Below are 14,242 nucleotides of genomic sequence, written 5' to 3' on the forward strand. Positions count from 1 at the left end.
AGTCCACACTCAGTGGGGACGTGAGAAGCAAAGGCAATCTTAGAGCAGTGCGAGGTTCAGGAGACAAGGTCCTTCACCTCCCCAGTGCGGAAAGGCATGGAGGCAGGACAAGGCTGTAACCCACACTCTGGGAGCAGCGGCAAGAGGATGAGAGTTAATTTCCAGGCGAAACTGGACTGCACAGCAAGAATACGTCTCAGAAAACAAAGAATAAAGAAATAATTTTTATAAATTAATTTTGGTTTCTTTCAATTTAGTCGATTGAGGTCGTGGAAAAGCATCAGATACGTACCTGATTTTCTGCATGTAAGAGTTATCTTCACAAGGACCCTAAAACCAAAACATGACCTTTAAGAACCGCTTGAAACAGCTAATGAACAATGAACAAAGTTCAACATTGCAATAACCCAAATGCCTGAGTGCTGGGATGACAGGACTGAGCCACATACCCAGCTTAAAAATAACATTTTAAAATGACTTAATAGTTTAAGATTAAAAATATTTCAGAGCTGAGAGTTTACTCACAAGGAGCTCCATAAGCAAAAACTGACTTCACTTCAAAAAATCTACGTAGAAATTGACTTCTCCCCTCTCCCTCGCCACCACCTCATTTTGGAGCCACGTTCTTGCCCATATCCTGCACCTGTCTCCCTGCCCTTGATGCTCTCCATCTGTTTCCTGCACAGTAGCAGGTGTGAACCTGTTGCAATATTCTTATGCTCAAAATCCTGAGATGTTTCCTGTGTCCTCTCTGTGTACAACCAATGTCACTAAAATGGTCTCAAGACCCTACTCCAAGCTTGCCATAGTGATTCACACTTGTAATTCCAGCTCTTGGGAGGCCTAGAGCCAATGTTTGGAGAGTCTGACGCCAGCATGGGCTGCATAAGGTTCTAGAACTGCCTGGGCTACAGTGTGAGACTGTCACAAACAAAAAAATAATAAAGAAGAAAACAGCGGCAGGTAACAGTACTGTTGTTGCTGCCCAGCCTGCTGCTCCCTGTAGTGGGTTCAGTAAGCAAGGAGTGAGGAGGCAACCATCCCATGCCTCCATGGCTCCTCCCCTTTGCTCTGTCTAAGCAGCACACTGCAGCCAGCACGTGCTCAACAAAGGGCACTTTTGAATACTGTGGCTCTGCCTGGACCACTTCACCTCCATGCACCTGCAGGTGCCTGCCTCTCAGTTCTGAAGTGACCACTTTCTCAGTGAAGCCCGCAACAGGCACTGTACATGGAAGTCACATGGCGCTCCCTCCCAACATTTCCTAATCCCCTTCACTACCCATGTGCCCCCCTCACGTCTGTTCTAACTTTCCCAATTGCTTACTGCCCGCTACATCGGAATGTAAGCTTCATGAGGGTTTAGATTTTGTCTATTTTTCCCATTTCCCCCCAGCTTCCATAAAAGTATATGAGTGACAAAAATTAATATTGTCATCTTGACCAAGTTTCTATTTTTAAGAACAACTCATATAATTAAGTAATGCTTTAAAAATATATGTCTTTTTTTCAACTTTTTTTTCAGTGCTAAAGATAGAACCCACAGCACTAGGCACACTAGGCAAATGCCTGCCACTGAATCACACACTGAACAAAACAGTGCTCTTTTCTTTCTTTCTCTTTATTTTTTATTTTTTTTATTATTTATTTATTTTTTTAATATATTACATTTTTCTTTTATCTTTCTTTTTTTCTTAATATATTTTATGTGTTTGAGTGTTTTTGCCAACATGTACCTACCTCATTCAGTGCCTGGTGCACACAGAAGTCACTAAAGAGTGACCAAAGATTGTGAGCCACCATGTAGGTGCTGGGAACCAAACTTGGACCCTGTGCAAGTGCTCTTAACTACTGAGCTATCTCTTCAGCTCCCACATCCAGCTCTTTTGAAATTCAGATTTGCCTGTCATACACAGAGCACAGCTGGTAGGGCTTACCTGGCGAACTCTCTCTTTGGCAGACCGCATTAAGTGAGTGATGGCTCTGTTGTGGTGCAGCCTCAGTGAGCTAAACTCATCACTGCAGGTAAATGAAGACAGCAGCCCCATCTTGATAAAAGTCTGGCAAAGTACTATATAAAAAAAAGACACGATGAGGTGGTATTTGGAAAACTGACAGCAGGAGGGCAAGGCGAGCAAACCTCTAACCCCAGATGCTAAGAAAGGAGGATCCAGAGTCCAGTGTTCTATTGGCTACCCAGTCAATTTGGAGCTAGCCTGGGCTAAATGAGACCTGACTCAAAAGGGGAGTGGGGCACAGTAGATGGACAGACAGACAGTGCACCAAGTGCCTCAGAAAAAGTTGCCTCTGTAGAGATGTCCTTAATTTATGCATAGAGAAATACAGACAGGGCCAAGTGTGCTGGCTCACACCGCACCAGAAATGGAAGAGGAAGGAAAAGAAAACAAAAACAAGATGGAGAGAGAACAGGGAGGAAACAGGAAAAACAGAGGGAAAGTGTAAATGCTGATTTTATTTCCTCAGATGGAGAGATGAGATGAATACATGGCTTGGGCCGAGCCCACAGACTTTCTCTCTAAGTATCCTAGGCCTAGGCAAGGGAGTGTCTAGCCTCTGTACAATCAATCTAAGCTTCTGGAACCTGGACCTTAAAGGCTTCAGCTTCCATCTGCTAACCTAGGCCTAGAATGTCTCAGCCTCTGAGACTTACTGCCAAGTAAACTCACTCCTTCTAGCTCTATCTAAACTCTGACTGGCTAGTTAAATTCAGCTGGTTCTGGCTCAAAATTCCTCTCCAAGCTGACTGATTCAAATTGGCTTCTCTTGGCTTCTCACTGAATTGCTCTGCCTGGAAAAACTGCCTCTGAACTCCACCAAGGTGCCCCAAACCACACTGTGCTCCTTCACTCTGCTGTACTGTCTCCACCAACACATACACACTCCCCCTCCCTCCACCCCCTCCCTCCCTCCCTACTGCTCTTAAGTAGCTTTTCTTTCCTGTCTGTTCTTATGAGAGTTGGGTGCATCCTATCTCTGACTCATCCTGTCAAATCTTTCTCTGATCTGTCCCTTTGCCTCAGTTAGGCATCACTGTTTGGGAATAAAGGTGTACACTAAAGGCATGTGTATACTCGAGCTAGAGAGATTAAAGGTGTATACTAAGGGCGTGTCTGTATTCCACCTGGATCATACAGACCTAGGACTTTGGATGAAATCCCTTGCCAGAGTAACCAAGTTGCTAGATTACAATTCCTCTACAGAAAAGAAAGGAAAAGACACAAAAAAGAAAGAATAGGGAGAGTGTGGTGGTGAACATCATTGGCCCCGTCAATCAAGAGGTGGAGGCAGGTGAGTATGAGGCCGTCCAGGGCTGCACAGTGAGACTCTGTCTTACAAAAAAAGCCAAGCGTGGTGGTACATGTCTTTAATCCCAGCACTCAGGAGGCAGAGACAGGTGGATTGCTGTTTGAGGTCTACAAAGAGAGTCCAGGACAACCTAGGCTACATACACAGAGAAACCCTGTCTCGAAAAACAACAACAACAACAAAAAAAAAAAAAGGAGGAGGAGGAAGGTGATGAAGACAAAGAAGAAAAGAAAGAGGGCTGCAGAGATGGCTCAGTGGTTAAGAGAGCTGGTTGCTCTTCCAGAGGACTTGGGTTTGAGTCCCAGCACCTACAAGGTAGCTCACAAATCATCTGTAACTACAGGAGATCCAACTGTCCTATGGCCTTTACAGGTAGCAGGCACCCATGTGTTGCACAGACATACATGCAGGTAAAACCCTACACACATAAAATGACTTGTATTTAAAGGAAAGAAAGGAGGAGGAAGGAACTGGGAGAAGGGCTAAAGCAATGAGAAGACAGAGGATAGGAGGGGAGGAAAGAGTGAGGAGCAAGAGAGGAAATAGGGAAAAGAGAGGTAGTACCAGGAGAGAGAGGGGAGGAGACTAAATTAACAAACAGATAGGCCTGAGGATGCACCTCGGCGTGAAGCCTGGCAAGTATGAAGCCCTGGTCGACAGCCTGCACCACCAGAAGAAAGCAAACCAAAGGGAAAACACCTAACTGGAGAGATTCTTCTTTCCAAGAAACCCAGTATCATACACATATCCCTAGGAAAATTTTGCAGACTAATAAGCATACTGCTAAATTAAACTAGAGTTCTTTTTTTTTTTAAATGAAATGGCATTTTTCTTCCCAGTGAGACAGTGTCTCATACAGCCGAGGCTGGCCTCAAACTTGTTATGTAGTGACGGGGAGCTTTGAACCTTCAACTCCTCATTCTCCTGCTTCTACCTCCCAAACGCAGGGATTACAGGTATGTACCACCACATCTACCTGAAATATGTGCATTTTAAAGCTCAGTCATGTAAAAGGCTCAGTGTATGGCACTCAGAACTTTGCCCTCAGGCTGGGGTGTAGTCAAGTGGTACAGCACCAGCTCTGAATGCACAAGGCTCTGTGATCCCCAGTGCAGGGAAGGAAATCAATTCTGTGCCCACAGATTTACTTTGTTGTTGTTGTTTTGTTTTTCTAGACAGGGTTTCTCTGTGTAGCCTTGGTTACCTGGACTCACTTTGTAGACCAGGCTGGCCTCGAACTCACAGCGATCCACCTGCTTTTACCTCCCCAGTGCTGGGATTACAGCAGCACTCAGCTTTTTCTTTCTTTTCAAAGCCATGAGCCTAGTACAGCGGAGCTGCACTTTGAAACCTAGAAGCACCCTTTGCAAGTATCATCCCCCACAGACACACTGCTTACAGCCCACAATATGAGATTTGCTTTACTCGGGATAAAAGATACTGGCACGAATGCTCAGTGCATAAAGGCTCTGCCCATGCAAACTTGCCAACCTCAGTTTGATCCCTGGAAGCACAGTGGACGGAGAGAACCAACTCCTGAAAGCCATCCCCTGACTTCTACATGCATGCAGTAACACACATGTACCCACACTCACATACACATTATGAAAGTTTTATTAGAAAACAAATATTTTACCCATTCTTCATGTCCACCAGGTTTATTTAAATAGCACTATATACTTACTTAACTACTAAAACATGTTACTGTCTAAAACCATGTAAGGATAACTACCTTTTGTTTTGTCTTTTTTGTTTTTAAGATTTATTTACTATTATGTATACAGTGCTCTGCCTGCATGTACACCTACAGGCCAGAAGAGGGCATCAGATCACATTACAGATGGTTGTGAGACACCATGTGGTTGCTGGGAATTGAACTCAGGACCTCTGGAAGAGCAGTCAGTGCTCTTAACCTCTGAGCCATCTCTTGTAGACAGGGTTTCCCTGTGTAGCCTTGGCTGTTCTAGACTTACTCTGTATACCAGGCTGGCCTCAAACTCACAGAGATCTGCCTCCCAGATTGCTGGGATTAAAGGCGTGTGCCATCACACCCAGCTAAGATATATCTATCTTCAGTGGGGATGTCTAAGACTTAGAAAGGCTTTCTCAGTAGAAAAGAACCTGAATCTACGGCTGAAAATAAAGAAGCTGCAGTGGTCTCAGTCAATGAGGCAAACCAAAATCATAACACATAATTCTGCAAACTTTGGGGCTCATGTTTCTAAAATATAAGCATCCTAAGACAGGGAAAACAAAATTCAACACTTCATTTTTTTTAAAGATTTATTTATTTATTTTATGTATGAGTGCTCTGTCTTCATGTACACCTGTAGGCCATAAGAGGCCACCAGATCCCCATATAGATATGAGCACCATGTGGTTGCTGGGAATTGAACTCAGGACCTCTGGAAGAGCAGCCAGCACTCTTAACTACTGAACCATCTCGCCAGCCCAAAAATTCAACACTTTCAACAACATGGTATGGAGCTCCAGTCCTCTGGTCAGGAACTGAGTCAGGGGCCGGGGATATTGCCAGAACGTTTGCCTTGCATACAGGAAGCCCTGGGTTGGATGACTGCTTAAGTCCAGTGTGGTAGCATACTGCCTGTACTCCAGTACTTGGGAGGTGCAGGGATGAGTAGTTCAAGGTTAGCCTCTGACATACAGAGTCTGAGGCTAGCCTGGACTTCCATGAACAACCTCAAAAACTTGGGTCACGTCTAGAGATGTGTTTCATGCTTTCCTAACACAAGTGAGGCTCCAGATCGAATCCCCATTACTTCCAAAGAAGAGAAATAAAAAGGTTTAGCTGCTCGCCAACCACAGCCTAACAGACCCTCAAGAATGATATGAAAATCATTATTGCTGTGAAACAACTTTTTAATTTATTGGCTCACATGCAATTTTACATTTATAAGAAATGCACGAAGGGACCCTGAATGAACGTAAGGCATGAGAAATCACTCACACCCACTCTGCACCCAGTTTTTTATACACTAGCTGTTTCTCAGAAGCACAGCATTAAAGGCAGTGGGTTTTGTTTTGTTTTGTTTTGTTTTTACAATGTTTACAATTTTTAACAATACCCTTTTGGTCTTACTCACATTTAAACACCTGTTTCGAATGATGCGGGTTTGGCTCGTGCACATGGCTCAAGTGTTCCAGCAAGGAGACAAGCAGCAGCTGGTTTGCCACTACGAAAGGGAATGTGGGCTGCTGCAGGGGTTCTTTTAACACTTGGAGTTCTGCTGGGACATCGGACTCTGAAAAACAAGCAAGGGGAAATGTTATCAGTAAGCATGTCTCATAATGACAAAATACCATGTTCTAATTAAGACGGCACAAATAGCGCAATTTAAGGGGAATACAGGGTCAAAGGATGGTTATGGTGAGTTGGGTTAAGAAAGGTTTTCTGGAGATGGGGAGACGGCTTACGCTTGCTGTGTAAGCATCCGTGGAGTTTGGATCCCCGGCACCCACACTAAGGTCCAGCAGGAGCAGTAACACCGCCCTGTAATCTTAGCGTCTCTGATCGGATGCAGGAAGTCCCTGCAGAAAGCTAGCTAGCTAGACCAGCCAAATCTGCAAGTTCCAAGTTCAGTGAGAGTCAACCACATTTGAGTAAATACAGTGGAGAGCAATTGAAGAGACACCCAATACCTGTACCCACACATTTGAACATGAAACCCCACGCGCGCGCGCCTACATAATGACATTAAAAAAAAAAAAAAAAAAAAAAAAAAAGGAGGTAAGATTTTCCCAGAGGTGATTCTGAGCTGAAGTTGAAAGCTGGAGGCTACAGGTCAGTCCTACCATGACCTTCAGGCTTCTTTATACTCATTATTTCCTCTTTTCTGCAATAAGAAAAATCTATTTTCCAGGTCTTTTTGGTGAAAGGGGGGGGGGCAGGTTAGCTCTGGGGCCACAAATATGCTCTTTCTGCTGAGCTACAGCCTAGATCAAAATTCTACTTTTTAATAGGAAAAAACAAATAATGATCAAATCAGTTTTTTAAGAAATGGCTAGTTGAGCCGGGCGTGGTGGCGCACGCCTTTAGTCCCAGCACTTGGGAGGCAGAGGCAGGTGGATCGCTGTGAGTTTGAGGCCAGCCTGGTCTACAAAGTGAGTCCAGGATGGCCAAGGCTACACAGAGAAACCCTGTCTCGAAAAACCAAAAAAAAAAGAAAGAAAAGAAATGGCTAGTTGGTAGAGTGCTTGCCGAGCATACACGAAGCCCTGGGTTCGAACCCCAGCACCACATAAAGCCAGGCCCAAGCACACATACATGCCTCGGATTCCAGCGATAGGGAGGTGGAGGCAAGAGGATCAGAAAGTTTAAGGTTATCCTTGGCTACGTAACAAGCTAGAGGCTGACTTGGGATACATGAAACAAGCTAACAAAACGCTATAAAAAAAAAAAAAAAAATAGGAAGATGACAGCTTTTAAAAGGCCAGTACAGGCTAGTAAGGTGGTTCATCAGTTAAGAACACATACGGCACCTGCAGGGGCCCCAGATTCAGATCCCAGTACTCACACCAGGAGACTCCAAACCACCAGCTCCAGGAGCTTCTGGCCTCTGCAGACACCAGCACTCACATGCACATACCCACAGAGATACACGCACGCACGCACGCACGCACGCACGCACACACGCCATTAAAAATAACTCCTAAAAGGCCAATAGACACTCTAACTAAGCAGATGGGAAAGGAAAGCCGTAAAGTTCCAGCTTCCTGGTCACAGTTACAAGCAGAAGATTAAACATAACTGAAAGGGAAAATGACTCCAGGTTCTCCTAAGTAGTAAGATGTTGGCTGCAAGTGCCGGCTGAATTAAGAGTTCTAGATGTCTGCCAAGCAGGATGTGGTGAACATACACGAAACAGATAATCAAATCCAATCCCAGGCAAATATGCTCCAAACAGGCCACCAGGAAGAGAAAGGCCGAGTCTGGCGACACAGTCCTTTAATGACAGCTGCTTGGGAGGCCCTGTCTCAAGAACAAAAGTTAACAGAGGGCTGGGAGAAGTAGTTCTATAAAAAGGGTATTTTGTTTGTTGTGAAGGATTAATCCAAGATACTACTTCTGAAAACCCTGTGACATGGAAAACGGACTCATGTAACACCTGCTGTCCCACAGAAAGGGCCTAAAGCAACCAGGTCCAACACTGACATCTGCTCTCGAATTCCTGCAAAGGATGGCTAAAGTTACAGTGAGGTTTTGAATTTTCTGACTCTACCATTAATTGGCAGTATGATCTCTTCAAATCGTAAAGACCGCCTGTAAAATGTCATTTACCTATTGGTCTTACGCCTATCAAAAGTTCCACAGACCTTTACATATGTTTTTTACAAAAAAAAAAAAAAACTAACTTTGGGTATTCTAAGTCTCTTTAGAGACTCATCAATATGTAAGCAGAACAGTATTATTAACAGGAGGAGGAAAAGAGTTTTAAAGCTTGTCCGAGATCACTCCCTTCCAGAATAATCTTTGGTTTGCAGAAACTCTTATCACCGCGTCACAGAAACGACAGGCTTGCATGTTTACAGCTGGGACCTTTCCTATGACATATGCATTCTTTGCCCTTGAGCTACAATAACATACCGCTTGATGTGTGGGGAAATCTACATATCCGTTTAAAAAGTCATCCTACAACTGTCCTCTGTAAAGCCCTCTGAGCTACCACAGTGAGCTGTTTTTATTTCTCGTTATGGTCAGTTTCTACCGGCAGTATTTAAGAGTGAAAATGAGGAAGACTGAATGTGGTTTACATCCCCAACTCCACTACAAAATACTTATTTCCAGCTTCAATGGAATATGTAAACTTGGCATTCATTCTATGGAATAGTATACAGCTAAAATCTCCTTGAATGTTATGTTTTTCTTTTGGGTGCTGGAAGATGCACCCAAGGATCTCAATCAACCTAAGACACGTATCTCTCCCTGAGCTACAGCCTCTTCTCCACCGTAATTACTTTGGTTATTTTGAGACACAGTCTTAATGTACTGCAAACTGGCTTGGAACTCAACATGATTATCAGGCCGGCCTTCAACTCCTGATCCTCCTGCCTCCACTTTCCAAGTGCTTGGATTACAAGTGTGCACCACGACTCAATCAATGTATTCGCTACGGAGGGCACAATCTCGTTTTTAAAAACTGCCCAAGCAACTGGTAACAACCAACTGTACTTTCAGTAAAATACTAGGCCGCCGACCTACACAGAACCGATGTTTTGAAGACGACTCACCTTATGTTACATAATTTGATTTACGTGTATCAAAAAGCCTCGAGAAAATTTGCGCGTTCCCACACTGCCTCGCTAGGAGAAATCATTAGTTATCCTATCCGCGAAGCGGGTCGCATTCTAGCGACAAAGATTAATTACTCTCTGCGTCTGAAGAAAAACAAGGTAGGGCGTGGAGGTGAAAAGCGGAATCAGGAAGTGGCACGGAACAGGCCAAGAAATATAAATGCCCACAAACCGGCAGAACGCAGACGCACTTGAAGTAAATATTTACCTAACCCTTGAAGGACCGCCCACCTCCCGGCGCCCTATAGCTCTGCACCCGAGATCGAGGCCCCGAGGCGGCCTGGGGCCTTAAGTGGCTCTCGAGGTCCACTGGCCAGCGGGAGCCCAGGTGAACAGCGAGCCTTGGGAATGCGCGCGCGAGCCATCCCTATCTCACCATCATACTTGGGGTCCGAGACTTCTGCGGGGAAGTCGATGGCAGGGGGCGCGGCCACCGCCCCCGCCGCGTCGTCCTCCGTGTCGCGCTCCCCATCTCCAGAGCCACCCCCCAGCATCGCCGCCGGGAGCGCTGACAACAGCCACGCTCTGCGTGTCCCTTGACACTGTCGGCCTCAATCTTCTACCCTGAGCCGGAAGTAACCGCAGAGCAGACGGAAGTCCCGCCCCAGACAGTCCAGGAAGAGCGTCTGTCAGGGGCGGGCCCTCCTAGTCCCGCCCCCTTTTTTTCAGAAAGGAAACGATTGGCTGATTTAGTGCGGGCGCGCCCCCCCCCCGAGTGGGCGTGACAAGCAAGGTAGAGCCGGCTAGGCTCGGCGGCGCGGCGCGCGGGCAGTGCTGGGAGACCCCTTCTCCCTGACCCATGTGGACTAACTGGATGACCCTCCTTTGTTCCTCCCGAATTATTCCCGTAGACATCGTAAACGCTCAAATCTCACGCCTGTAAGCTTGGCTCTGGAAAGTATAAGTGACCCAAACTCGGAAAGACAAAGACCGCATATTTCTCGCTCAGGGGCAGATCCTAGCCTGTAATGGATAAAAAGCGGGAGTAAGTGTGGGTAAAGCCTAACAAACTAGAAGAGAGGGTACAAAGTGATACTGAGGAAAGAGCAGGGTAAATGGACACAGAAAATAAACCGAGGGGAAGATACAAAGGGCAGGGGCGCGGGGGAGGGGAGTCGGGAAAGTGATGGGGAGGTTGAAGCAGTATTTTACCGATTTTGGTGACCAACTGCTTTCATGTTTGTGCCAGGTGCCTGGGTCCCCTGGGACTGGAGTTACGGAAGAATGACATCTGCCATGGGGTGCTGGGAACTGAACCGAGGTCCTCTGCTAGAGCAGCAAGTGTTCTTAAGTGCTGAACCATCTCTCCAGCCTCTAACTGAGTAGGCTAAATCTGAAAAATTGGCTACCTAAAGAATCTAATTTTAGAAGTTGTTAGGTCCTGCTGCAGGGTGCGGTATATGGCCTGCCCTCTAGGGGCGGGGCTTCCCCCTCTCCCAGAGGGTCACTATATAAACCAGACATTATGGTTCCAGGGCGCCCTTTTTCCCCCACCTCCCTACCCTCTCTCCTTCCCTTCCCCCAACCCCCTCCTGTGCCACTTCCAATAAACCTGAATTTATATATAATAGCTTCGTCTCCAATTAGCTCATTCCATTTATTTAATCATTCAATAATCTTTCCTATATACAATAACTTCATCTAAAACGAAAAAAAAATCACCCGTTGTAGTGGTTTCTATTTTTAATTCCTATAATTGAGCACTTGCGAGGTGGAGGCAAGAGAATCAGGAGGTTGTTGTTGTTGTTGTTGTTTTATTGAGGATCAGGAGTTTTGTGTCTAGCTATAGTGAGTTTGAGGCCAGGCTAACTAAATGATGGTCTGTTTCAAAAGAAAAATAAACCCATCTACAAGTCCTGACTCAACTAGAGCTGAGCTTGCTTTGATCCATCCAAGACCATAGCAAAATGGGAAATGCCAGCCAGATTCCAGAGAAAATCTGACCTAAAGGGAATTCCTTTGGCTTTTGAGACTAACTTTATAATTGTGTTAAAACCAGAGGTTGGTTCTTTTTCCCTTGTGACCCCCACCCCGACCCCGACCACCCTAGATGACTCATAACTTGAAGTTCAAATTCAAAAAAAAATCCACCCTGGGGATCAGGAGATAAGTTTGCTTGCTGCTTAAATATAAGGGCCTGAGTTCAGAATCTTAGCACTACACAAAAGCTGCTAGGCACAGCCATGCATGCTAGACTGGATGTTATCAGGGGCAGAGACAAGTGTGTTCTCGGGAGCCAGCCGGTCTAGCCTAATCAGAGAGCTCCAGGTTCAAGGAGAAGAAACCTGTCTCAAAAAAAAAAAAATAAGGTGGAGCCTATGGTGGTGCACGCCTTTAATCCCAGCACTTGAGAGGCAGAGGCAGGCAGATCACTGTGAATCTGAGGCCAGCCTGGTCTACAAAGTGAGTCCAAGACAGCCAGGGCTACACAGAGAAACCCTGTCTCCAAACAACAACAATCCTTAGAAGCTCTCAAGGTAGATTGGGACCTCAAATTTAGTGTGGTGTGCAAAATTGGTATAGTTATCTTTTTTATTTTAATGTGTTCCTTATAGACTTATACTGTTTTATACAGTTTCTCACATGTGTGGGAGGAGAGAGCAGCCTTCTGGAGAGCGAGATAACTGAAGGTATCCACAGCTTTTTTTTTTTTTTTTAAGCCACTGCTTATAACTCAACAATCCCCCCTCTCAGGAATGTTTCCAAATAAAAGGTTAAGTTAGCATGGTGCTCTCAGGACCTGAGAGGGGAAGCGGTAAGATCGGAGGTTCAAGATGTGAGACTGAGCCAGTCTCAGTGGCTTTTGTATTTAAAAGCCCAAAAGACAATGTATTTGGCTGACTAAACTAAGACCATCCATGCAACGATACAGTCTGTAGGCATTCAAAACATGGGTACAGAGTCTAGTGAGATGGCTCAGTGGGTCAAAGTGCTTGCTGTGCAAACCTGAAGACCTGAGTTCAAATCCCCAGCCCCCATGTCAAATCAAGGCACGGTGGCTGTGCTGTGATAAACACAATGCAACGTGCAGAGGAAAGGGTTTCTTTTCTTTCTTTCTTTTTGTTTTTGTTTTTTGTTTGTTTGTTTGTTTGGGGGGGATTTTTTTTTTTTCTTTTTTGGTTTGTCGAGACAGGGTTTCTCTGTGTTAGCCTTGGCTGTCCTGGAATTCACCGTGTAGACCAGGCTAGCCTCGGACGGGTTTCTCTTGTAGTCCTGGCTGTTCTGGACTCGCTTTGTAGATCTGACTAGCCTCTCAAGTGCTGGGATTAAAGGTGTGCTCCACCACGCCCGGCTGGAGTTTATCTTCTTACAGGTTCCCTGTCATGTAGGGAAGACCAACAAAGCAGGAGCCTGAGCAGAAACCATAAAGGAAAGCTGCCTACTGGCCTGCTCCGTCTTAGTTGGGATCACTATCGCTGTGATGAAGCACCGCGCCCACAAAAAGCAAGAATTGGGAAGGAAGGGTTTATTTGGCTTTCACTTCCATATCATTGCTCTTCATCAAAGGACAGGCACTCAAACCCGGCAGGGACCTGGAGGCAGGAGCTGCTTACCAGCTTGAGTCTCATAGCAGGCTTTCTTACAGAACTCGGGACCACAGCCTGAAGTGGCTCCACCCACAGTGGGCTGGACTCTCCCTGTCAGCCACTAATTAAAACATCCTACAGGCATGCCTAAAGGCGTTTTCTTACTTGAGTTTTCCTTTCCTCAGATGACTTTAGCTTGTGTCAAGATGACACTGCCTCTGACTTACTCAGGTACCATTCTTTTTTCCTTTTTCTTTTTCTTTTTTAATTAAGAAAAATTTATTCAGATTACATCTCACTTGTATCTTCCTGTTCCCCTCCCCTAGACCTCTGACAGAAGGGGACCTCCTCCCCCACCATATGACCATCACAGCCTACCAGTCTTGTCAGGGTAGCCTGCTTTCTCTTTCTCTGAGTGCCACCAGGCCTCCCCACCAAGGGGAAGTGATCAGATTGGAGGCACCAGAGTTCATGTCAGAGGCAGTGCCCGCTCTCCCCATAACCTTGGAGAATGAGAGGTCTGTCCATTGGCTAGATCTGAACAGAGGGTCTAGGTTTACTGCATGCATTGTCCTTGGTTGGTACAGCAGTTTTTGCAGCGCCCCCTGGGTCCAGATCCACCAGCCTTGATGTCTTCTTGTGGGGCTCTTGGACCCTCTTGGTCCTTCTATCGCCCCCGACTCTTCCATACCACTCTCACCCAGAGTCCGGCAGGGAGTCCCAGCAGCTGTCCCAATCCTCTGCTGAGTGGAGGCTTTCCTTTTTTTTTTTTTTTTTTTTTAAGATTCATGTATTGTGTATAGTGTTCTGTCTGCATGTACATCTGCATGCCAGAAGAGGGCACCAGATTCCATTACAGATGGTTGTGAGCCACCATGTGGTTGCTGGGAATTGAACTCAGGGCCTTTGGAAGAGCAGCCAGTGCTCTTAACCTCTGAGCCATCTCTCCAGCCCTCGGGTACCATTCTTTTATTATTATTTATAGTTACTTTTTTTTTGGTTTTTCAAGACAAGGTTTCTCTGTGTAGCCTTGGCTGTCCTGGACTCACTTTGTAGACCAGGCTGATTTATAGTTA

At 45.7% G+C, this 14,242-nt stretch overlaps 1 protein-coding gene across 1 annotated transcript in view; it reads right to left on the bottom strand.

The window, feature by feature from the left end:
- Positions 1 to 10,213, bottom strand: part of Eif2ak1 (eukaryotic translation initiation factor 2 alpha kinase 1) — a 42,869-nt gene extending 32,656 nt beyond the window's left edge. Inside the window, exons 1-4 of the mRNA XM_051162991.1 lie at positions 10,016 to 10,213; positions 6,432 to 6,590; positions 1,938 to 2,071; positions 293 to 330 (exon numbers count right to left, since the gene is read on the bottom strand). Of these exons, the coding sequence (XP_051018948.1) occupies positions 293 to 330; positions 1,938 to 2,071; positions 6,432 to 6,590; positions 10,016 to 10,133 (449 nt within the window). The 5' untranslated portion in view covers positions 10,134 to 10,213. The remainder of the gene's footprint in view (positions 1 to 292; positions 331 to 1,937; positions 2,072 to 6,431; positions 6,591 to 10,015) is intronic.
- Positions 10,214 to 14,242: the final 4,029 nt, after the last annotated feature.

Source organism: Acomys russatus, chromosome 19 (assembly GCF_903995435.1).
Source record: "Acomys russatus chromosome 19, mAcoRus1.1, whole genome shotgun sequence".
Lineage (NCBI taxonomy): Eukaryota > Metazoa > Chordata > Mammalia > Rodentia > Muridae > Acomys > Acomys russatus.